General features: G+C 59.1%; 1 protein-coding gene across 3 annotated transcripts; it reads right to left on the bottom strand.

Moving 5' to 3' along the window:
• Positions 1 to 38: 38 nt before the first annotated feature.
• Positions 39 to 25,062, bottom strand: KIF19 (kinesin family member 19). Of its 3 annotated transcripts, none has more exons than XM_036900179.2 (20): positions 24,826 to 25,062; positions 23,105 to 23,185; positions 12,355 to 12,465; positions 11,680 to 11,767; positions 11,262 to 11,398; positions 10,049 to 10,174; positions 9,479 to 9,673; positions 8,201 to 8,347; positions 6,873 to 6,995; positions 5,466 to 5,631; positions 4,659 to 4,833; positions 4,342 to 4,540; positions 3,527 to 3,797; positions 3,315 to 3,436; positions 2,722 to 2,855; positions 2,384 to 2,465; positions 2,087 to 2,183; positions 1,135 to 1,529; positions 793 to 952; positions 39 to 514 (listed from the first exon to the last, which is right to left on the bottom strand). In XM_036900179.2, exons 1-20 carry the CDS (start codon positions 24,862 to 24,864, stop codon positions 426 to 428), a joined length of 2,937 nt encoding a protein of 978 aa, XP_036756074.2. In that variant the 5' UTR covers positions 24,865 to 25,062; the 3' UTR covers positions 39 to 425. The 3 variants fall into 3 exon arrangements, with proteins under 3 accessions (XP_036756074.2, XP_036756073.2, XP_036756076.2); XM_036900178.2 differs by having other exon boundaries at positions 44 to 556; positions 24,826 to 25,060; XM_036900181.2 differs by lacking the exon at positions 24,826 to 25,062 and adding an exon at positions 21,673 to 21,762 and having other exon boundaries at positions 44 to 556; positions 23,105 to 23,181.

Raw genomic sequence — 25,062 nt, 5'->3', positions numbered from 1 at the left:
GAAAGCCACTGCTAAGTAAGAAACCCAGATTCCCTCCCCCACCCCAACCACAGCATGTGAACTGGCTGTGGGCCCCTTGCCCCAGATGCGGACCCAAGAGCCCTGTCCCCCTGACAGCTCCCTTCACCCCATTCCTGAGGCTGAGTCTGGCCACAGGTCTCTGCAGGGTTTTGGCAACAGGGTTCTATCCAGGGCTGGGAGGCCAGGGGGTCCTGTTATCCCAGCCACACCTCCTGCGCTCACCTCCCCTGGTAGCGCTGAGAGCATGGAAGTTTTGGACAGACCCGCTCACAATTCCTGGGTCTAAGGAGCCTTCTGAGATCCTGAGCTGCTCCCAGGTCACCCCTACCTGCCCAGCCTTCATGCCCCATTTCCTGCCACACCGCAGTCTTGGAGGCAGGAAGGCCAGTTTCAGGCAGGGCCCCTCAGTTATGCCAGAAGCGTCCATCTTTGCTGTGGGTTTTTGTGCCATGGGTCATGCGGGGCCCACGGGTAGCCCGTTGGGAAACACCAGCTGGGTTTGAGGGAACTGTGAGGGGTGAAGAGTCCCCAGGGCCTGCAACAGGGGAAGGACCGGAGCAGGGGTTTAGGAATGCTTCTCCAACCTCTTTCTGATCACCCAGTGACCTTGAACTCCCTAGGGGCACAACCTCAAGATGCCAGTCCCACAAATATTCTTCAAGAACCTGGTTTCCAGCAAGGGGCAGCCACAAGGGTAGGGAGCTCAATATGCCTCCTCCCTCGGCTGGCCAAGGGCTCCCCTTCCCCCTCCCCTCCTGTGCTCGTACTGACCTGTATTCTGGCTTAGAGGGAGTTTGACCTTGGCCAAAGGCAGTGTTGCCTTTCCCAGATGCCGGATACCAGGGGCTGGCCGCCTGCAAACTGGCATCCTGTGATCTGAGATGCTCTCCATGGGACGAGGCCCCAGGAGGTGTGTCTTGGGGTGGGCGAGCTGTGTTGGTGGGAGAACAGTGAGGTGAGGAAGCATCTGAGCAGCTACTGTGCCCGCCTGGGGGACAGAGGCACATAGGGTGGTACATGGAGGGGCCCTGGGGCCTCTGGGGGAATCCAGCCCTCAGGTTCCCACCTGCAACGAAGGGACTCAGATACCCTGCCCTCTGCCCCTCGCCTCACCCCTTGTCCCGTGACCTCGAAGGACTGGGATCTCCGCTTCCTCCTCTTCGCTTCCAGTGACTCCTGTTTCTTGCCCAGGCTTTTCTTCTGGCCCTGCAGCCAGGGCCCAGGGCCGTCACCATGATGCCCGACTGCTCGGGAGGGGGCCTCACCCGTGCTGCTGGACAGGTTGTCCTCACTGGCAGCATGCTGCAGTGTGGGGCTGGGTGGCCGCTTGCAGGCCAGCAGGCTGGGGGACCGCGTGTCCTCCGCCTCGCTCAGTGAGTTCAGAGACAGGCTGCTGCACTCCATTGCAGGTGCCAGCAGGCGGCGCCCCTTGGCACCTAGGGCCTGGCAGCGCCACCGGGCAGCCTTCACCGAGATGCACTTGGTGCCCGTCTGGATCTCCTTCCTCTCTGCAGCAGGACAGAGAGCCCCCAACCCAGGATCAAGGCCCCATAATCCTCCCCATCCTGCGCCTCCAACATCCCTCTGCCAAAGCGGAGCTGAGTAGGAGCCAGAATGCCTGGGTTCTGATTCCAGCATTCCCATTTGTTTGCTGTTTCAGAAACTGGGGCAAATTTCTGAGCTCTACTTTCATCTGCAAACTGGGAATGGTAAAAATAGGGTTATCGTGAGAAATAACTAAGGTAATGGGCTTAGCCTACAGCTGGGGAGCAGGGCTTCAGTCTCTATCGCTATTACACTTGTTACTGAGTAGGAAGGGGGGACATGATCCTCTGTGCCACGTGTTCTCCATTTTTATTTTTGACTGTGCACCTAGCTTTCTGTGTGTGTCCTTGAGCAGGTGATTGATCCTCTCTGGCTTTGATGCCTCTCTTTATAGAATGCATAGCACCCAGCATGTGGGTACATTCAGCGGTGCAGAGAGCAGGAATGGGCTTTGGGCGGGGTAATCTGAGAGGCTGAGACCATGTCAGGCTCGGGCCCACAGGGCTGGCAGGGGGCACACCTTTGCTGGACAAGGGGATCTCCGACAGATTCTCAGTGCTGTCGGGGGAAGAGCTGATCCGGCTGCTCAGGCTGACCAGGCTGTCCTGAGTAGGGGCCTGCAGGTGAAGTGTTTGGGAAGAGGAAGGCACTGGACACGGCCCTGTGCCCCACTCAGCAGAGACAGTGGGGCCTCAGGGCGGGGCCGTTCGGGAAAGGCTCTCTCCCGACCATGAGGCCTCCACCCCTGTGCCCTCACCCCCGGCAGCAAAGCCCATGGGGCAGTGGTGCTCACCTCCTGGGTCACCAGGCTGCCTACCTGGATGGTAGGTGGGGTGGGCACAGAGGAGCTCTTCACCCGCCAGGCCCGGGGGCTGGCCTTGAACACACAGTTGGCTTCACTGAAATTGGCAGAGGGGGAAGGGCAGCTGTTGACCAGGCCAGTCCCACCGAGGCCCCACTCCCACCGCAGGGGAAAGCTGCTCGTGCCAAGGGACTGAGAACCCAGAAGTCCTCGCTCCAGATCAGTGCCACCTTCTCTTTTGTCCCTGCTCCATCATCCCCAGGTAGTCCTGATCGGGGCTGGCACCCCCGGGTCACAGCACAGCGTGGTGGCTCAGGCAGGCAGGACTGGTTGGAAGTGGTCCCTGGCCTCACCTCCCCTTGCTGACAGGTGGGAAGATGCAGTTCTGCAGGTGCTGGGCTTCGGAGCTCAGCACCTTCACATTCTCCGGGTCGGACTCCGGAGTCAGCGTGGTTCCTGCTGGTGTGACTTTGGGCAAGGAGCTGTCCTGGGGAGGGGAGGTGCAAGGTGGGGAGGAGAGAGAACACTTGGTCCTGGACCAGGTAGCAGCACAGGGTGACAAAGGCACACAGGGTGACCGCTGCTATATTTGTACTGGGAGTCCCTGGGGGGCAGTGGGTCGTGAGGGTAAAGGTCTGTTTGGCATCTCTAGCGGCACTGTAGAGGGTGTGGGCTCCTGGGGGGGCCTCTGGGGCCACTTGTGATATCTCAGATAGCCAACCCTGATCCTCAGACCCTGGGTGGGGACATTGCCAGAGAAGAATGCCTGAGGACAGGGACCTTACTTTGGCTTGGCAAGGCTTTGGGTGGGGTAAGAAGGAAAGGGAATCAACTCCTTGGGGTGCCAGCGAGGCTGGTCCAGTCCTCAGCCCCACTACCTACAGGCTTGCCGGGGCATCAGCCCCTCCCTCAGTCCATGAGCTCATGCCCTAGCCCAGGCGCCCACCTTCAGGGCCCTAGAGGCCACCCGGTCCATGATGGTGGCCCGCTCCAGGCTGCCGTCCTCCAGCTCCCGCAGGTAGGCTTCATACAGCTCCCCCAGATGCTGCGGGATGGCCAGGTTGTAGTCTGCGGGGCAAACAGCAGGGCTCAGCTAGTGCCCTCGGACCCTCCGTGGGTCGATGCGGCCCTTGGGTGACTCTGACTCCGGGGACCTACCGTCGATGATCTGCCGCTGGCCCTGGATGATGTCGTCGCAGAGACTGCGGTGCTGTTCCAGGCGGCGCACGGCCTCGCGGCGGTGGCGGAGCGCCCCGTCCCGGAGCCGCGCGTGCGACTGCATCTCCGTGTTCTCCACCTCGAGTTCGTGCACGCGGCACAGCAGGCTGAGCACCTCGCGCTGCTCCTCGGAGCCGATGCGCCGCGGCAGCGTCTCCTCCAGGCGCCGTCCCCGTGTGCGCAGCTCGCGGCAGCGCTGCTCCAGCGCCAGCTGGGGACGGTTCGGGGTCAGCGGGGCTAGGAGTGGCCTCGTCGTCAGAGCCCGTCTGCATCCCTCCCGTCCAGGGACTCCGGGCTCCCGGCTGAAACTCCATTACAAGACCAGCCCTCAAGCTGTGTCTTGGGCCTTGCAACCAGCGGCTGCTCTTAAGTGGCCCCTCTGTGCCCGCCGCATCTCTGCTCAACCAAGCCCTTCTGATGCCTTCAGGGCTCATGGTCCCCTGGAGCCCTCTTGTATAGTTATGCTCCAGAACAGAAGGCAAAGATCTGTTATCTAGAAAACCCTCTTATAATATTGGCTACCAGGTCGTCCTTGATATGTGAAAGGTGTTTGTATAATCTTCTAACAGTCCCAGCAGGGTTGCACCACGACTACTCCCTCCAGATAAGTGGTGCAGAGAGGTGAGGGTTAGCAAGGTCACAAGGACTTTGTGGCCTGAGCTTCCAGGTCTCACTCCTCCCCCATCTCCCCCCCCCAGCTCCTCCAGGCCTGGGCCTCTCAAAACCACTCTCCCCATGCCCCAAACCCTGGGCACCTTCTGCTTTCTCAGCTGCTTCTGCTCGCCCATCAGGGCAGCGATGCTCTCCCGGGCTGAGGCTACCTCTGGGGGCTCCAGGACCTCTGGCTGGTCATCACCCGTGTCCGAGTCCTTTTCGCTGTCATCCTTGGTGTAGGACTCCTTCCGCTGCTCCTCCCGCCATTTGAGTGCCCTGCGTGACTTCTCATGCTCCCAGCTGCCAAGGCCCCACCCCCAGGAGACACTGGATTCAGGCTGTAGGGGCCACACTACAGCTCCCTGCCCCTCTGTTGCAGGGGTGGGACACAGAGGGCCCCGGGCCAGAGGGTGCTTACCCAGCGATGGTGAGCAGGTGGTGGGAGGTGTCGATATGGACCTCCATGGCACGGCTCTCCAGCTCCAGCAGGCGTCTCCGCACGTCCATCTGCTCCTGCAAAGCGCAGATGAGCTGCTCTCGCAGCTGTCCCATCTCGGCCTGCTCACCCTGTCCGCTGTGCAGTTGGACTTCGGCTGCCCAGAGGATGGGGGTTGGAGGATGTCAGTGGAGGAGGGAGGGCAAGCCAAGAAAGTCTGGGGCCACATGGAGCCCTCCCCTCCCTTCCCAAACCGCTTCCTATCCACTTCCTCCAGAAAGACCTAGATTACTACCTCCTCCCACACCCCACTTCCACAGTCTTCAGGCTGTGTCCAAAGGAGATTCCCAACTTGTGAATGAACTGGGCCTCTCTGAACCCTTACAGCACCTTTACGTCAGCTATGAAAAGGTGCCCCTTAGAGACTTGCTGTCATCTGATGGAAAACCATCAGAGCAAATACACAAATCTCTAAGAGAAAGGTACCACTTCTGGTGATGCAAGGCAGAGACTCACAGCCCTACACTGCAGCCCCCAGAGTGATGTCCCAGGCAGCTACATGCTCAAGTGTCTCTCTGTGATCCCACCTAATATTAACGTCAAGTCTCTGAAACAGAGATGGTGATTCCTTGTGACAGCTGAAGGACAGAAGGCTCAGAACAACTGTCACAGCCCAGAAATAGCCTGAGGCTGGGTTTGAAGAACCTAGCACTGCTGGGGCCCCAGAGCAATTGGGGACTGCCTGGAGGGCTTCCTGAGATGGGCTCCTGCAAACAGACTCCCACCCACCCTGGATGTGGCAGATGTCTCCCCGCTCCAGCCGGCCGCGGGCCTGGCCCCGCCCTCCCTGCTCCTCGATCTTGCACTTGAGTCTCTGGATCTCGCCCCGCAGGTCAGCAATGATGCTGGTGTACTGGGCGATGTGGTAGGAGACGCTGAGCAGGTTCTGCTTGACCTACGGGAGCACAGGAGGGCGCGCAGGTACAGTCTGCCCAGGTGCTGGGGCCTACCTGAGGGCTCTTCGTTTCTCTTTCTTCCCCCTGGTCCTTCTGTAAATGGCGGTAATAGGCCCCTCGCTTCCACCCCCACAACCTGTCATACCACACGCCTCTGCCAGACCCACACTCCTAAGGCTGCCTCCCCTGCACATCAGCCCTCAGCGGCTCTCTCCCTGCTTGCGGGGTGGGAAATGGTCTAATTCCCTCCCCTGGGCCCACCACTATCTCCATTTTCTTCTGGCCTCCTGCTGTGTCATGAATATTCTCCTCCATTGTGCTGTCTCCACCACCTCCACAGACAACTCCTTCCTGTCTTAGAAACCTTTCCCTTACTGCTAAACTCCACCTTCTGGAGTGTCCTCCCCACCCTTCAGCATCCTGCTCCCTAAAGAGCTCCACAGCATCCCACCAGCCCACCCCCATCTCCCCGGTCACTCCTGGCATCAGTTACCTGCTATTAGTAATACTCTGATCAGTTAGTCATTTCAAAGACACGTCTCTGTCTCCCCCTCCCTCCCACTGAGTTCCTTGAGGGTTGGGGTAAAACTTAAAGCACCTGGGACAGTGGCTGGCAAACTGTAGTGTTGGGAGAATATTTGTTCAATTCTAACTTACCTTTATGCATCCCCCCACCCCCCACACACACTCAGGTGGAAACGGACCTCTTAATAGGTAGTGGGGATGCTAACTTATTTGCCGGAGAGAGAAACATGGACTTCTGCCTATAAACCAGGCAGAACCTGCTGGGAAGTCATTTAACTTCTTTCAGCTTCATTTTCCTAAACTATAAAATGGGGATAGCAATAATTCCTGCCTCTTTTGAGGAGCTATTGAGATGGAATGTTAAAGGGCTCCTGTAAGTGCTCAACAGCGGTCACTTTTAGTAGACTATCATGTTTAGGTGCTTTGAAAACGGAAACGTCTGAATGAGCATCTGAAGATGGATGGGGATGGGGCAGGGGGTACACAGACCTTGAACAAGAAGGGGACCCTCGGGGGCTGTGGGCTTCCTGGCAGGCAAGCAATCATTGCCAGTACCAGGAAGGATACAGAGGTGACCCTTGGCAGGGGAATGAGGCCAGTACAGTGGTGGCTGGCTCAGAGAGAGTAGGGTGGGGTGGCAGCGGTCAGTCCAAGGGCTTGAATCGCACGCAGCCCGGGAAGGCATACCCTTGGGGGACAGACCCGGGGCCCTCACCCTGGTCTTGATGTTCTTGGCCCGCCCAGCGTAGGTCAGGGTGTTCCGGGACTCCTCAAATGCGCTGCTGGCTGGGCTGATGTGGGCGATCATCACAGTGCGGCTGTTCCCCCCCAGGGAATCCTGGATGGGTGGGAGGATGGGGCCGGGGTCAGCCAGGGCCTGCCTCTGGGGACCGCTGCTGCTGGCTGTCCATGACACCCTCCGTGGTGTGCATTCACTTGCTCTGTCACACACACACACACACACACACACTTATACTAGCGGGTGCTGAGCATCACGTGGACTCCGCGAGTCTGGGTTCTCCTCCCCATCTCGTGTCCCTCCTTCCAGTTTCTTCTCTGAGTTTGCATTTGAGATTTCTAGGAACCCGGTAGGGCCTCCAGGAATTCCATTCTCCTCCCCTCACATGTGAGAACAAGCAAAGGCAGCAGATGGGGCTGGCTGGGAACCAGAGTAGGCAGTGCCCCGTGGGGCCCTGTGCGTCCGTGCCCTCCCCCCACAGCCTCCCAGGTCCCCCCACACTGTTTCTGACTGCTAACAGCACTGTTGTTTGGCTGGAATAGGGGGGTGGGGGCATGGAGCCTTCTGTAAGAAGGTGGAATTTGGCTGGAACAGCCCCGGGGGTGGGGGTGGGAGGGGGGACGGGGCAGAGAGCCCTGCCTCCCACCCGCAGTTGCCACTGAGTGACCTCAAGCTCCCGCACAGCAGCGACACCCCCTCCTGGCTTGTGGGCGCAGGAGGCACAGCCCGCTGTGTGTGGTGGGCGTGAACTTAACTGCAGCCCAGGATTAGCCCGGACAGACCTCTGCTTGGATTCTCCTTCCAGCACTTACCAGTGTGAGCCCTTTGTGCCTCAGTTTCTCATCTGCAAAGGGACATCGTGACTGCCCCAACTCCTAGGAAGGAGCTAGTGGGTGAAGCACTGACCATGGAACCCAGCAGGAACAGGCCCCTGCAGACTCACTGGGCCCTCCACCTGAACCCCCAATCCAGATGGCTCCTGGTTCCCTCCCACCCTCAGCTCTGGGGTGTCAGGTGCAGCTCCTTTCCCTCCATGCTGCCTGCTTTTTGGTTAGAGTCACAAGATAAAATGCAGGATACCTAGTTACATTTGAATTTCTGAGTAAACAAGGAATGATTTTTTTAGGTATAAGTATATCCCAAATATTGCATGGGACATACTTATACTAAAAGAAATGTGTTGTTGAGTGGCAATTCAAATGCAGCTGGGTGTCCTGCATTTTCATTTGCTAAATCTGGCAGCCCTGCCCTCGGGCCCCACTGCCCGGCCCCACCGCTGCCCGGGGCCTGATGGCAGCCGGTACCTTGAGGAGCCGGGTGAGTTTGCTGTCTCGATAGTTGATGTATTTGTTGCCACTTCTGTCACTCAGCGCATTGATGCAGTTGCCCAGCGCCAGCAGGGAGCGGTTGATGTGGGCCCCCTCTTTCATGCGCTGCCCACGGTTCTGAGTCTAGGGCGTGAGCAGTGGGTGAGCTGTGGCCTTATGGGGTTGGGGCTGGGCTTCACCACCAACACCCTGCGTGGTCCTGGGTCTTGAACCCCTCGCTGTCCCTGGCTCTGGAATGTGGAGAGGACTGAGGTCTTGTCCTGCCCTCCTCCCAGGGAACATTAGGGCATTCCAGAAGGTATGAGAGGACAGGAAAGCCTCTGAATGGACTAATAGACTGGAGGCTTCCATGCAGAGCTGTGAGCTGAGCTGGGTTCTCTGCCTCCCCCAGAGCAAGGCGTCAAGAAGGGAGGATGAGGCTGGGGAGGATGTGGCTGAGAGCTGCCGGGCCACTGGCCTCTGGAGGGCACCCCAGACCTCAGGGAGGAAGGATGGGTGTGTGCGGTGCACATGTGTGTGTGTAATGGGTGTACAGGTGTGGGCTGTGAATGTGTGTATGTGGCGGGTTCCCCTCCTTTCCTTGGGCCCTCAGGTTAGTGACCACGTGGAGAAGGTGTCCCTGCCCAGCCTGCTTCTAGTGGCTCCCCCTCTGCCAGGCTGCTCCCCTGGGCCCCTGCAGAAAGTCCCTGGGCCTTACTGGAAGACAGGTGTGTTTCTCAGACTCTGCCTTACTTAAACCCCACCGCCCATGCTCAAGCAAGAAACCCTGTTAGTTGTGCCGACTGTCCTGTCTGTCCCTGCATTTGCCTCGGCTAGCAGTAACATTGCCCAGCCTCACTGACCAGGTGGCCATGAGACCTCCTGACGTGGCTGGCAGGCCCTTTCCTGGCTCTGCCCAGGGTGCCCCCAGTCTGGGATGTTTGTCTCCCACTGTCCCAGCTCCTCTTTGGACCCATTTATTCTCTTTCCTGCTCCCCTTCCTCGAGGCAGCCAATTTCCGTCCCTGGAGGAATACTTATCCTCCCATCCTTTCCCACAAACAGCACAGGGTGCTTCCACGGGATATCCCACCCACCCTTCCCCTCCAGCTCCTCTGTGATGTTCCTCAATCCCTTCCCCTGGGGAGCCCCCTCGCTCCCATCCTCCCTGGATGGCCTCCCTCCATTCCCTGGGGGCCCAGGAGGCTGGCAGCACTGCCCTCCCCGCTCCCCCACGCCACACACACACTGTCCTCCCCAGGTAAGCAGGCCTTACCTGGGAGGCGCGCTCAGAGCCAGCCAGGTCAATCATGAACAGGCGGCCCTGCCGCACCTCCTGCAGGATGTTCTTGATGCGGCTGCGCTGGCGCACGGCCACCTGGAGCACGGCATGAGAGCGGGAGGACGTCCGGTTGGCGGCCGTGGGCTCCTGGGTCCTCTGCCTGTTCCCCTTCATCAGCAGCTGCATGATCTGGGGGGGCGGTGGGGAGGGAGGCCACTTTCAGGGACCGGTGGGGATGTTCCCCCATCATGCATCTGAGAGGCTGGGATTGGTCTCGGTGGGGAGGGGCGGCCCCCGTGTGCTGAGGGCCTGGGGAGGTCAGGGTCTGTGTGCAAACTGGGGTGGGGTTGTGAGGGGTCAGGGGCGGGGGTGTTGCCTGGTCAGCCCTCAGGGTCAGTGCAGCTGCGGCATGGAGGCAGGTGGGAGAGTCCCTGTGTGCTGAGTACAGGATTCTCTGCCCCAGCCCTGGCCAAGCAGGCAGCTGCTCCCTGGCGGCACTTCCCTGCCCCCCTGCGCCTGCCATCACTCCTGCCCACTTCCCCGGGCTGTCTGCACAAGACTTGCCTCTTTGGCATTGATGGTGGAGACCTCGGTGATTCCAGCCACCTGGATCACCCCTTTGCAGTCCTCCCTCAGCTCCAGGTACCCCAGGGCAGGGTTCAGCAGGTCCCGGATCATCTCATTGTAGATCTAATGGAACAGGTGGGATAGGGCCCGGGGACAGGCGTTGAGAGGAGACTAAGGCAGGAGGTCCAGGCAAGGGCCGGGTCTCCCAGCCCTGTTGAGCAGGAAGGGGGACAAGAGCTCATATGTGTGAGCCCCAGTTTGGGAGCTCAGGTCTCCTCTTGGGGAATCCTGGTTGAGGAGAAGATCCCTTCCTTTCTATGGGGTTGGGGGAAGAAGGCTTCAGCAGCCACAGGGAAGCATCAGGCTGCCCAGCCAAGGATACAGAAAGCATCTGCTTGCAGACAGGCTGGGCACTGGGCAGAGGACGGGGACCTGATGCACGGCCAGCCCTGCTTCTTGCTAGACAACCCTTACACTGCTTCTTCCCACCCCACCTCCCCCAAAATACATCTTGTTGGTTGAGTCCCCACCATGCTGGCTGGAGCAGCAACTGGCAGCAACGCCTCAGTGCCCTTCCTGAGCTGTCCCCCAGGAGATTATCAGCTCCCAGAGGGAGCAGGAGCAGCCGGGAGCCAGATGGAGGCCGGCCCACCGGCTCCTCCACCTCCTCTGGCCTCTGGGTGCCCCCACCCTGCTGTCCCATTGGGTCCCGTCAGTAGCACGCCCGCGGAGTGGGCACTGGGGGCTGCGGCTAGGTAGCGAAGGCCGGCAGGTCCAAGCCTGCCCGTGTAGGCAGTTGTCACCTGTGCCTGTGTGTACGAGTGCCTGGAGGCAGCCTGGAAGGCGGACAGGGAGGGTCAGCTTTAGGTAGTGGGCCTGTGAGGATGGCAAGGTGGTGAGCCTTCTGGGAACGTGGCTGAGGTCTGTGCTCACTGACAAAGCCACCTGGGAGGGTGGCACTACGGGAAGGGCTTGCCTTTAAAGCCCCAGGGTCCTGTTTGGTCCCCACGCCCTCACTTGACTGCGTGACACTGCTTAGTTGCCTAACCTCTCTGAGCTTCAGGTTTTTGTAAAGTGGGGCCAACAATATGTGTGTGGGAGAGCAGCAGGGATGGGCACCCCAGAAACTCCCAGTGACCTGGTCCCAGTGAGGCAAGCCAGCCCCATCCTACGGGCCTCTTCTCCAAGCCTGGGTGTGGGGAGGGCTCACCTCCAGGTAGGACATGGACACCTCATATTCCATGTCATTGCTGGTCTCCTCAATGGCATGGAAGAGGTCATTGAGGGTCCGCACGTAGATGCCGGGCTCGTGGTCTGTGCCCAGCATGGTGTAGGTTTTCCCACAGCCTAGAGCAGGGCATGGTGGCTGGTGAGCAGCCTTGCAGGGCAGATGCTCCTGGCAAACCTGTTCCCAAGGCTGGGCCCTCCCAGATGGCCAGGGAGGTAGAGGGCGGAGAGGGTGCTTCCTTGGCCAGGGACAGGGCCTCTGGGGTCAGAGGGTCCTGGGGGGTTGGATCAGCCATATCTTTGCTTCCTGCCCCAGCTAGGGCCAGACTAGTTCTCTGATGGAGGGCAGGGGGCTTGTTCCTCAAGGGGGCGACAGGGACAAACGGCCCTCTCCCTCTCACCTGTGGGGCCGTAGGCAAACACAGTGGCATTGAAGCCTGAGATGACGCCTTCGATGAGGCTCTTGGTGGTGGCCTGGTACACCATCTCCTGCAGGGAGGAGAAGACCCATCGAGGGTCTGGACCCAAGCAGGGCAGAGCACACATGCCCACTGGCATGTCCTGGCCCCCAACAGGAGCAGTTTCTGTCCCTGGAGCCCTAGAGAAGTCGGGGTGGGAGGTGGGGGATGGATGTCTCTGCTTACACCCCATGGGGGACACCAGCCAAAGAGAGTTCAGGACACCTGAGATGCCTCCCCAATAGCCAGCTCCTGGACCCCAGCCCCAAGGATGCATTACACCTGCTCCTGGGAGCATCCCGCAGACAGGCGAGATGGGGGTCCCAGGGAGGGTGTCAGTTTCCCCGACAGTCCTCCTCGCACCAGATGGGCTTTGGGTGCCTTCCTCCGGCTCCCCTAGGGGCCACCTGCAGGGCGTGCCCACATGGGAGACTGCGTGTGCGCCATGCAGGCACCCCTACACGGGAGCCTGTGGGTGCAGCAGAGTGGAAATCCAGAGAGCGAGTGGTGGAGGGAAGGCTGAGTGGCAGTGGCAGTGTCTCCTGCGAGCTCCCTCCTGAGTGCAGCAAAGGTCAGAGAGGGGCTCCTGCATGTCCCCAGGCCTAGGCCCTCCCTCACCTGGGTGGCAGTGAAGTCAAAGGCCACGTCGAATAGGTAGGACTTCTCCCGGGAGCGATGCGCCCGCAGGATATCATCAGGATCCTCCATTGGGTCCATGAGAACCACCATCTGCAAAGGTCCCCCAGGGGGTGCGGGCAGTCACTGGGGAGCCCTGGGCCACACCAGTGTCATCGCTGACCCCACTCCTCCTCCCTCAGGATACAGGGCAAGGAGTGGGAGCTGGAGGCCAGGGGTCCACGGCTGGGTCTGGCTGGGGATCCTGGAGCCAGGCAGTCCCAGGTCTCCGAGCTCCAGGCCCAGCCCTGCCCCCATCAGCTTTCGGGTGTCCAGTCGGGGTGCATGGCCCTGGGTGCCCAAAGGGGGAACCTTCCTAACAAGAGACAGTGCCCCAGAGGAGCGGACAGCCCCCTGGTGCCCTAGGCCGCGTGGGCCCCAGATCGGGGGGCCCCTTCCTCTACTTGCAGCACTACACCTCGCGCACCCCTATCAAAGGAGGAGCAAAGGAACAACTGCGCCCACGTTTACTAAGCCCTCAGTTGGTGCCACCTCGCTCTGAGCACTTCACGTACACAGGCTCCTTTAATCCCCACTGCAAGGCCAGACGGTGAGGGGTGTCCTTATTCCCACTTTACGGATGAGAAAATCCAGGCCCAAAGAAGTGGAAGTTCACATTAGCAACTGGGGGGACCAGGACTCAGAACCCAGGGTTGGATTCAAAGCCGGTAGATGCTCCCGAGCCGCACTGGAGCCGTGTGGCAGCCGGACGCTGCCCCGCCTCCCACTCCGTGCTCCAGCCCCAGCCGTGGGTAGCCCCAGGGGCAGGGCAAAGAGCCCCGGGCTGCTGGGTGACGCGGTGAAGAAAGCGGGCTGCGCTTGGGGACTGCCCACTTGGGTCTAAGGTGGGGGGTTGTGGGTGACTTATGAGTGGCCCTCTGCAGCCCTGAGACTGAGCTGGGGGTGGAAGTGGGCACCCAGGGCCGGGAGCTAGGGAAAGAGGACAGGAGGGTCACCTAGGCTTGGGCTCCCCTCCCTGCAGGGTGGGGACATCTGTGCTGTGTGTATGTGGGGCTGTGTGTGTGGCTGGGCTCTTCCCCAGCTGCAACGGTGACTGAGGGACCCAGTTTCTAGAACAGACTCCCAGCCCCCTCCACACCCTGCTCCATTCTATCCCTCCCTTGGTCCAGGTATCGTGGGTGTGCCAAGCCTGCTCCAGGACTCTGGGGACACACAGAGGACGATCCTGGCCAGGGCTCCTGGCCTCTGGTAGGAGTGGGGAGACAGAGCCCAGACTCATGGAAATGCCAGAAGACTCAAAGATGTGTAGAAAGGCTGCAGTTTGGGAGCAGATGGTCAAGAAGAGGGTAACAGGCAGGGGAGGTGAGTCGGGGCAGGGTCTGCATTCCCACCCTGCCTCTTAGCGGAGTGGCCTCTGCCGGTGCCTTGCTCTGCCTGAGCCTGGATCTCCCCCTGTCACGTGGGACCAGCGTATTGTCTACCTGCAGGCCCATGAAGAGCCCATGAGATAACGCATGCCCCATGCATGAGCACAGCGCTGGGCATACGCTGCGTGCTCAAGGGCCTCCATTCGAGGGGCTTTTATGAGACAGAGCTGGTGTGAGGCTCACACACCCAGGACTGCACTGAGTCGAGTGTGGGGACCCCACTCCCACTGTGGAGGAGGCCACCGTGATGCCATGAGCTCTGTGCCTGCCCGAGGCCCCTCAGGAGCCAAGCCTCCACATTGTGTCCCTGCCTCTGCCCCTAGAGAGTGGCTGGCACCTCTAAGTGCTGCTCTGTGCTGGGGAGCACCTGGGCTCATGCCAGACATCCCGGGGTGAATAAGCCGTGACTGCGCTCCAGGGCTGGACAGGTGGTCTCAGCCAGCATGGGAGCCCCACCTGGTGGCAGGGAAGGTAGTACAGAGGGGTGGGGTGGGCAGCTTCTCTCCCAGCCCCCACCTCCTAGCACAAAATAATAATAGCTGATCTTTATCGAGCTCTTTCACATTAATTCATGATAACTATTCTCAGATGGGGAAATTGAGGCACAAAGTCACATAGTTGGAAATGGTAAGGCCAGGACTGGGGCCCTGGCCATCTGACTTCTGGGCTGACACCCTGCCTACCATCCTGAGCTGCTCTCACACATCCCCTCTGCTCCCTCTGCTTAAACGGGGGCCTTGTGGGTGGGGTGGGGTGATGGGAGGGTTTCCTGCCTAGTCCCACAGTGGGGCCCAGTGCCCATTGGGTGCATTAACCCTACCTAATTCAACCTAGGTGATGAGTGCTGGCCAAGGAGGTAAACTGAGTCCTAACAGAGGACAAGGCCCCGAGAAGGATGGGCTGCCCTAGGGCCGTCCAAGGTCACAGAGATAGTGACTGAGCTCCCTTCCTGGGTCAGCAGGGGAGCCTGGGCCAGTGGCAGCCCTGAAAAGGGCTTGAGAAATGACAAGGTATGAAGGGCAGCCACTCTGAGGGCCAGAGGGGGCTGATGGTGAGGCGGCAGGAGGCTGACCTGGGAGTCCAGCCCCACTCTGTGCATTCGGGAGACCCAGAGTGGGCCTGCCCCTGTCAAGGACCAGGACTCAGGGGGCCCTGTCTGGAGGGCCACGGCCTTGGGAGTCCCACCAGTCTCCTCGGGGCATCTTCTGTATGCCCTGATGCCACTGCCCCTCCTGCACTACCTGGCCCCCTGCAGTAGGTACGCACTGTGCTCACCGCATCTAAACTGGCCAAGGACCCTCAGGGTCCCAGCAGGGCCCCTCTGGGATTCTCAGTGGAGGAGGAAGGAGAGAGGGGGTAAGGCAGCTCCCCCAAGAGGCCAGACCTTATCTATTCAGATGGGATTCCAGGTAAACCGGTTAGACGGATGACTCCACACAGGCTGAGCTGCGGCTTTGTGCAGGAAGAACGAAGTCCTGATGGAGGCCGCCTCACAGCCTGCCACAGGCTGGGTGGCCACAGTAAACTGAGCGCAGGGCGTCCAGGCTGGTACCCGGGTGCCCACCCATCCCCAGCCACCTCCGCAGGGCTTCAGCCCCAGTGTCCTGTAAGCCTCTCCCAGGATCCAGTTCCAGGCCCTAAAGCTTGCAGCCTGAGCCCTGATCAAGTTTCAGACCCAAATGAAGATAAACCTGCCTACAAGTCCCAGTGGGATGCAATGGGAACCTGACGGCCGTGCCAGCCCTCAACCATTGGGCACTATGCTCCCGTACACTTGGGTAGGGCCAGTGGCCTGAGGGGCGCCTTCTGGGTGCCTTCACTGCAGGGTGAGCAGCATGCACAAATGCCCATCATCCACTGATCACCTTCAAACGACCTCTGGGCACTGCCAAGTTCATGGCACCCTGGGCATTTGGTGCCTGATGTCCAGGCTCCTGAATCAGTACATTGTCAGCACAGCTGCCATGATCCCCTCTTAAAGAGGCTTTGTCTCTGTCTCCATCTGTCTGGGCCCCAGCCCACACCCCACCCGCCAGAGCTCTGCCTCCGCCCCAGTCATCTCTGGTATACAATGGAGCCCTTGTGCCCCTTGGCCAGGTGAACTGGAGCTGAGCCCGGAGGGCTGCTCTGGGCTGCCCACAGAGCAGCACAGGGAGTTCAGGCCAGGTGGACACATTTGCTGGGCACCTTCTATGTAGCAGACAGTGAGGCCCTGTGAAAGACAGAAGGTAAGTGGGGTATTCTACCTCTGACACTCACGGTTGAGTAAGGAACAGATCATTCTAATAACAAGTGCCTGGCTATCGGAGACAATCGGAGGCCAGAGGAGGGAAACTGACCTAGCCTTAACACCAGAGGAAGGCAGGAAGGCTTCCTGGAAGAGGTGGCATCAGTACTGAGGCTTAAAGGATGAGCAGGAGTTGGCTGAGAAATGTGAGGTAAGGAGAGCATTCTAGAGAGAAGCATGTGCAAGGCCACAGGGTGAAAGGCAGCCCAGAATCACTGGAGGTTCTTGGGAGAAATGCAGGACTGGGAAGAGAGCTTGGGAATGTTCCCTCCTGTCCTCAGGCCAGGAACCTCCAGAGCACAGACCCAAGATGGCCACAGAAACAAGAAGTCTGGGACCCTCTGTGAGACATGCTGCTCCCCACTCTGGGAGGCTCCCCCTAAATGCCACCTAGGCTGGCACCCAGCATATGTCCAAGGAATGTTTGCTGAATACAGTGGCCTTTGGGGAGTTTCAAGTGCCAGGCACAGTGCCAAGTGCTATGCATACATTTTCTCTAACAACTTAGAGTAGGCACTCTTATGGCTACACTGTAACAAGGAATCAGACTGGTAATGAACCCAGAGCTGCACTGCCAAGTGCACAGTATTTGGTGCCAGAATCCAAGCTCCTTACCATCAGGCTGCCCACCCTGCCTCTCAAGTGCACGAATGGATCAAAGGGGCTTGGCTGGGCAAATGCCCATCTGTTATGGGTTGAACTGTGTCCTCCCAAAATTCAAATGTTGAAGTTCTAACCCCCAGCATCTCAGACTGTGACCTTATATGGAAACAGGGTCATTGCCGATGTAATTAGTTAAACTAGAATGTGGTCACACTGGAGTAGGATGGGCCCTAATCCACTGTGACTGTGTCCTTATAAAAGGGAAATTTGGACACAGACACATATCATGGGAAATAATGTAAAGGGATACAAGGCGAAGATGGCTGTCTACAAGCCAAGAAGAGAGGCCTGGACAGATTCTCCCCCACGGCCTCAGAAGGAGCTGACCCTTCAGACTTCTGGCATCAAGAATTGAAAGAACACACTTGTGTTGTCTAAGCCATAAGCCACGGGTCTGTGGTAGTCCATCAAGCAGCCTCGCGAGCTAATACACCACCCAGGGCAGCCTCCCCTGCTGCGGGGTGGGTGGGTGTGGGCTCTATGGTGGTGGGCTCAGCGTGGGCATCCTCGTTCACGGTCCCTGGCTCTTAAATGTTCATGCCCTGGGTACACTGGGAGTTCTCAATGGGAAGTTGCAATGCGACGTTGCTCATGGATAACACAGGGCGCCTCCCAACACTGGTGGGAGGGTGGGAGGCAAGGCCAGGAGCCGGCCTGTGGGCAACTTCACAGCAAGGCTCTGCGCCTGCAGCCCCAGGCCTCCTAAGTCAGCAGAGGCCCCACCGCCTCCACTCCCAGCCCCACTCTGAATTTAGTACAGGTTTTGTCCTTTCTATAGCTCCAGACTTTGAGCCCAGAAACCCAAGATCTTCTGGGAAGTAGGGGACCTCAGGTTACAGGGAGGATGTAATCCATAAACTGTGTCCCCATTAGGAATCAGACCCACCCCAGGACCTCCTGGGTGACAAACATTATCAACAGAGCCCACCAGGGGCTCTTCCTGCTGCCCACCTTGAAGCTGCCGGGGCTTCAGTGGTAACTGGCTCCTTTCTGGCTTCCAAGTGGCTGAACCTAGACTAGGGCTTCTCAGTCTTGGCATATTGACACTTTGGGCTGAAACACTGTTACCGGGAATTATCCCATTATTTAGCAGTATCCCTGGCCTTTACCCACTAGATGCCAGTGGCACAACCTCCTCCCAGTTGTGACATTGCCAAATGTCCTTTGGGAAGAGAATCGCCCCTGACTAAAAACCTCAGGCCTAGACTGTTCCTTCTTAAACCTCCAAGACTGACTGGAAAGATCTCTGGGGCAGGGGTGCCACAGAATGGGTTCAGATTCAACACTGCTGTGTGACCATGAGGAAGCTGCCTCACCTCTCTGGAGCTCAAGTTCTTCCTGGCTGGCAGTTAGGGGGACCAGCAGGGTTGCAACCTTGAGAGAAGTCCTGCCAACACCACCAGCCTACAGAGAATTGGAATCTGGGAAGGTCCCAGGCTAGGAGACTTCATCTCCAGTCCAGGGAGCCAGGCCCCTTTATTCTCAGGGTGTAAACAGGACCGAGCAAAATAAAAGCCTGATTCCAGGTGGATATCACTTCTGTTAGGCTATTTCTGGATTTTGGTGTGTTTGCTTTTTTTTTAAGAAGAAAAATCTCTTACTGGCCATATTTCTAGTTGCTCAAGAAAGGAAGGTTGTCCCTGGGCTCTGTCAGCCTTTAGGCTAGACAGAAAAGACCAGAAAGGAGCTGGCTGAGCTCGTAAAGCCACCAAGGCCCAGATGGCTGTTTAAGACACAGCCACACCTGGCTGGTGTCCTGGCCATGTCCCTATCTGCCTATAGGACTGTGATGCCCGGGATGAGGGGAGGCATGACTTAGAAGATAGTCTAGAGCTTGTGTCTCTGGACTGGGTCTGGGTCTGCAAAAGCCTTCATCAGAGCCCCCCAGGGAGCTTGTAAAATGCAGATTCCCAGGTACCACCCAGATTCACTGAATCAGCATCTTGGGGCCCAGAGATCTGCCTTCTGAACCAGCACTCTTGCCTCAAATCCATCCAGACACTAAGGAAGAATCCTTGCAGCACTGCTTACAGCAGCTGAAAAGTGGGAAACACCTAGATGCCCATCAGCTGATGATGGATAAACAAAATGGGGTGCATCGACATGGTGGAATATTATTCAGCTGCAAACAGGAAGGAAGTTCTGACACCTGCTACAGGGGGGATGAACCTTGAAAACATGCTCAGTGGGAGAAGCCAGACACGAAGGACCATACATTGTACGGGTCCATTTACATGAATTGTCCAGAATAGGTCAATCAAAGGAGAGGGAAAGTAAATGGGTGGTTGCTTGGGCTGGGAGGGGCTGGGGAGCTGGGCGGGGTGCTGGCTAAGGGGCACACAGCAAAGGACACTGGGCCCTCTCCCAGTCACTCTCAACCAGTCTCAGGTCTTTGGGACAACAGGGCCAAGAAGCGTCCAGATGGTGGGTGTGTAGGGAGCTCCCTGCCCCAGGCAGGCAAGTGGGCCCAAGGCGGCTGCCCCCCACAGGAGTCACTGTCGGACTCTCAGAGTCTGTCGCCTTATACTTTATCTTTCACGGTAGCTGTGCGGCTGCCGCTCTCCTGTACAGCCTCCCCTATAATCCTCTCAGCAGCTCTTGGGCTGGGCGGGGCAGGTTCGTAATAGCCTGTTTTCTGTGAGGAAGCGGACCCAGCCGGGATGCGGAGGGCACCTGCGTGATTCCCCAGACAGGACCCGGGAGCACAGGGGTGACAGCTGGGCTTTGAGCAGAGAAAGGCTAATTATGGGACTATACATATTGTCAGGTGACTTAAATCCTAAATAGATAAACACAGGCCGGAAAGGCGGGAGGAGGATCCACAGGCCGTGGGCTTTGTGGGGGGAGGTGGGAAGGGGAAGGTGGCCGCTTGTCCTGGAGTCGCTTCTCCCACCCTGGGACTTCTGGGCCCCACCCGCCTCTGAGCCTCTGTCCCCTGCACTTGTGGTCATTGATGCCATCCCCAAGGGGTCTGGTGTAGGGCTCTAGTCCCACCCCAGATGCCACTAGGAGACCAAGCTCCTACCATACTCCTCCAGGAGCACACACATGTCAGGTGACCTTTGGGGACCACCGGGCTGTGAGCTCTCAGACAGGAGCGAGAAGGCGGGAAGGGGGCCGGGTTTCACTTACTTCCAGGGCTTGAAACCACCCTGTATTTCAGCACTTGAGATAAACTAACGCCTATTAGCCCCCTACTGTGTGCTGGGCCCTGGGATAAGCACTGTGAATACATTAGCCCCTAAAGAAGGCCTTACGATTACAGTCCCGAATCCAAAGGGGCCTAAGACCACAGGCCTGCCAAGGCACACGGACCGTCCGTCCCCTTTACAAACTGAAACCCTAACCCGGGCACACTGGCCTCTTAGCCCCAGAGGACACTGCGCCTGTGGGAGTGTCCCCATGTGCAAAGCCTCGTTGCCACAACCTCTCGCGTCTCCAGAAGGCTGTTCGAGGACCCCTCCTGCTGGCCCAAGACAGTGGGGACTCGGCCCTCCGTCCACATCTCCCTGCTCAGGACACACTAACTGTGGGCTTTGGCAGGGCCCGCCTTCCTGCTGGGCACCAAGGGGCTGGCAGTGACCTCCGGGCTGTGCTGCTCAGCTGCTCTCCACCCCTCGGCCCAAGGTGGTGCCGGCAGGGAAAAGTGACCCACTGTCTCAGAGGGGAGGCAGAGCCCAGAACCCCGGCCAGAGGAACTGGGTTGGGGAGCCCCTCCACAGGGCTCTGCCACTCCGGTCATGACGGCCACCCCCAGGGAGCAATGCGAAGTGGGTGGGTGAGGGGCAACCACGCATCCTCGCCAGATGTCTTTGGAGGGGGCAGGGCACTGTGTTGGCTGCTTGCGCCCCACCGCACCTTTGCTGGGAAGACCCTCCACAGCCATGTTGTGGAGTCACCCAAACTCACCCCACTGGCCCGCTGGGCTCCAGACCTCAGGAGGAACTGGCCGGCTGACCAGACCTGTAGCCCTACGTCTCCCTCAGGGCCAGTGATAAAGGCCAGGCAGCAGACATGCTGTGGGGGTCACTGGATAGGGTGTCCTGGGGGCTGGGGATGGGTCAGAGTGGGAGGCAAGGGAAGTCGGCTGTCCACTTTGTTCCCTGGACTCTGTGTCTTCATCTGCTACCTGCCAGGGCCTTATTTATTAGAGCGATAGAGCAACTGAGGGACGGTTGTCTTTGAGGGGGTCCCCAGCCTGCCATTTGCTGTGGCTGCTCCCAAACTGCAGGCCAGGCAAACCCATCCTTGAACCCATGGGGACAGAGGAGCCTGCGGCCAGAAGCCCAGCTCTGTCCCACAGGGCTGGAGCATGTGTGGGGAGCCCTGAGCCCACGCTGCCTGGACAGCCCTCCCTGTGCCCCTAAGCCAACGAAGGAGTGGCCTGGTAGGCCTGCCCAGTGCAGGACCTTCTCCCAGGGGCGGCTGCGTTGGATGGGCAGGCCCTCCATTCCCACTTTTGGGGACAGAAAGGAGCCAGTGTCTGCTGTGTGTGGGCACACAATGGGCTGTACCCTTGACAGAGCTTTTCCATCAGCCTCAGTTAATATCTCTCAGCCCCCACTCTGGCTGGGAGCCGCGAGCAGCAGAGACAGAGAGGCATCATTGTCCCAGCCTGGGGACCTGATATGCTTGCGGACAAGTCGGACAAGCAGAGAGTGGCCTTGCCTGGAAGGAGGTTTCTGGCTCTCAGGGCTGACCCCTCTACCGGCCAATGCGGTGGCCCTGGGGAATGCCTGTCACTAACAGACAACGAGAACTCACTGCTGCAGAACTCCTCCTGTGTGCCAGACACTGGGGAGGCACTGTGCAGGCAGAGCCCACCAAGACCCTCTAGAGAAGGTGTGGTCACTGTCCCCACTGACAGGTGAGGCAACCGAGGCTCCCACACAAGGCCACACGTTGGCAAACGGCCGGACCTACCCTACACGGCTGTCCTGCATCCATCCTGCTCCCACCGGGCCCGTTTAGGTGGGGTCTTCCCAGTCATCCCTGCTTTCCCTGAGGAAGGCCCTTTTCCAAGACGGAACAGAGGAGGGGAAATCAGGAGGCTGGTGCCACCTGGCTCTGCTGTGTGCACAGTTCCACAGACAGGGCTGAAGGCAGAGGCCGTGGTGGGCACCTGACCCTAGGGGGGCCCCAGGGTGGGCAGGTCTGCTGTCTACCTCCAGCTAGCCTCTCCCAGCCCATGGGCTTCTTGAGGCCAGGCCCAGGCCCAGCAGATGCTTTTCTCTACATCGTGCGGTGCCAGCCGACTTCTCTGACCCACCAGCATATCCTGCCGTCCTGATGAGCCCTGGCGCTCAGAAGAAGCCAGCCACTGAGCAGAGCCAAGTGTTGGCTCTCAGGCTCCCCAGAGGCCCCCACCATGACACTCCTACCTGGGCACCAAGCCTCCACTGCCCCCACCATTGTGGCCATCCCCAGCACCTGAGTCCTCACCCGCCTACCCAGACGATATCCTGGTTGCAGTCTGGCCCTGCCACACCCCCACCTGATCTCACCCCCTCTCCTCCTTGAGCCACATTGGCCTTTTCTGCTACCCCAGCACATCCCAGTCCCTCTCCTCACAGGGCCTTTACACATGCAAGTCCCTCTGGTTGAAATTTTTCCTGCCATGCACATCCTAGTTACCTCCTCTTCATTCCTCTCATTTTGGCTCAAGCACTATTTCCTAAGGGAGCCTTCCTGACCTCGGCCACAAACTTTCTTCTGTTTGTGATTTAATTATTTGATCACTTTCATCTCCCCACACTGGACTGTAAGGTAACTGAAGGAGGACAAGGTCTTTTCTGTTCACTGTATTCCCTCATCTCCCAGCACTGTCTTCAGTGTGTCAGTGTGTTGTGGGTACTTGATAAATATTTATTGCCTCCTGTGTAAGCGGAGGTAGGACCCGCCCCACCCACCTCATCGCGATGACATGAGGACCAAAAGAGCAAACAGACATCCCAGGACTTTGAAAAACAGCCTGGAGGTGGGCTTTAGCTCTAGACCTTATCTGTATATGCTCTGTGGGAGTAGACATATCAGGGTGGGGCAGTCATGTCATGGGCACATGGCAGGTGTGTGAAATCTTTAGGACAGACTGAGGGGCTCAGTCTACCTTCCCTGTCCAGGCTGGAGGAGCTTTTAGCTCTTCTTGAGTCAGCCTAGGAAAGCTTCTTGGAAGAGGAACCCTGGTTTCCTTGACAAGATTATCAATGACACAGCCAAGAGGTCAGTGGGTAGAGGAAGGACGGTGCTACAAGCCACAGGGGCCCTTCCTGCTGCTGCCCCCTCCCCAGGCTGCCCCCAGCCAGAAGTGAGCAGACCTGTACCCTGCCCTGCAGCTCCTGGCCACAGCCCCATGTACCTGCTCATCCACTTTATGGGCGATGAGGGTGGCTCCTTCCTCCAGCTCCGCCACGCTGATGGGCCGGACCCGGAGCGCCACCTGGGAGGGAAGGCCAGACCCTGACATTAGGTGGAGAGGACTGGCCTTGGCCACAGAGAGAAAGATGAGAGGAGGCTAGGATTCCACTGGGCAAGCTCCATGGGTTCTCCTCCATCCAGCCAACCCAGGAATCCTTTGTCTTAAGGAAAACTCAGTGGTTCAAGGCCACTGCCTGGGTTGAGGGCAGCAGGTGCACAGAATGTGGGTTATGTGAGTCAGCGAATTCCCTCAGGAGCCTAGGCCTCAGGGGGAGCACCTGGGGAGAGAGCCGTCTGCTCCTCCAGGCTGCGTCAGCCACATGACCAAATTAAGCACCTGTAGCTCCCTCGGGCTTTGAACTTGGAGTCCTTGGCCCTGGAGCAGCCTGTGTGTCTGTGAATACAAGCACCGCAACTGCTGGTGTTGGGCTGTGGCTCCTGGGTGGGGCTGGGGTCTCAGGGGCTGTTGCCTCATCAAACTGTACCCATATTGCTACCCGAGGATAGCATGAACCCGTGAGAAACGGTGGGTTTTCATCTCGGGCATGGATCCCCCCCAACAGAAGAGGGTGCATTTCTTCTGCTGACCAAGGGGAAATACCTGCTGGATGTGTGGGTGTTATTGTGCCAAGTGAGAACACTCAGGGGCCCTCAGAGGGACCCCCACTCCCTGTCAGATCATCTGTACCAGCCTCCTCAGCCAAACTCCACTGGTGGTGGGGAGAACTCCCTACCCTGTGGGGGCACACCAGGCGTGAGCCATTTTCAGAGAGACATTCTAAACTGCCAAAGAGATTATTCCAGAGCCCCACTTTGCTGGGGGCTGGGGCTGAGGTTCCTCTTTGGAGCAGCAAGCCCACCTTCCAGAGGCAGCAGGCATCTCTGGGAGCAGAATTACCCTCCCCTTGCTGGCGATGAAAGCCCCTTCCCAGCTGTCACAAGTCAGGGAATGAGGAGGGGGCTGGGAGGGGGCCGTAGCCTTGGGGCCACTGATTTCTCCTGCTCATCACTTGGGCCCGGCACCATGGAGGGGTCTGTCCTCTGTCTCCTCCTGCTCCGCCAGGCCTCCACTCACACCTCTCCGTTGGCCAAGACCCCAGGGCCCTGGGGGCCTCTTGGTGGCTTCCAGCACCTCTCTGAAATATTCGGAGCCCTGACTCGGACAGCATCTGTGCTGCAACCCTATAACCAGCCACCGCCACCCCATGCCCGCTCCTCTGGCACCTGGCTGCTCTTGTCTGCCTACCTTGATTCCCAATACCTTTTAACTCCTGCACCCACCGGCTGGGGTGCCCTCTGTTCACTACGTAACTTTCACTTTTCTTCTTCCAGCAGGCTGGTCAAGACTGCCCCGTTCCTGGCTTTCCTGGCTGGCGAGCAGTCTCGCCCCAGGGACCCATGTGCCCGGGCTCTGGGGGTGGTGCGGTGGGCAGGAGGTACAAAGTGGGAGAGCGGTTGAAGCCAGGCTCATTTTCAGGCCTCTGCCGATGCCGGTGGTGCCCTCCTTCTTGACAGCCAGCACTTGGGGAAAGTCGCTCTGGGCGGCCCCAGCCCTGATCTGGGTGTTCTCTCAGTGGGGGTGAGGGGAGGGGACAGGACCGCTCTGGGGGCGCCAACTGAGAGTCGGGGACCCCGGATGGATGGGGGCGGACGGGGTCTCACCGTGAGTTGCTGGTCCTTGGAGTCCGCGCTGTCCTTCATGCCTGCGGCAGGTGGAGGGGCTCAGGACGCGGGTGCGGGCATGGCCCAGCTGCACCCCACCGCCGCCGGCTCCCTGCTAGCCTACCCTGCGCCGCTGCTGCCTGACAACCCGAAACCAACGACGCGCCCGCGGCCAAGGGCGCTGACCGGGAGGCGGGGCCGGGGGAGGGACCCGAGGGCGCCTCCCGCCTCCTGAGC

Source organism: Manis pentadactyla, chromosome 4 (genome assembly GCF_030020395.1).
Source record: "Manis pentadactyla isolate mManPen7 chromosome 4, mManPen7.hap1, whole genome shotgun sequence".
In the NCBI taxonomy this organism is placed as follows: domain Eukaryota; kingdom Metazoa; phylum Chordata; class Mammalia; order Pholidota; family Manidae; genus Manis; species Manis pentadactyla.
Note: the sequence above shows the minus strand (reverse complement) of the source record. Positions and strands in the feature narration are given on the sequence as shown.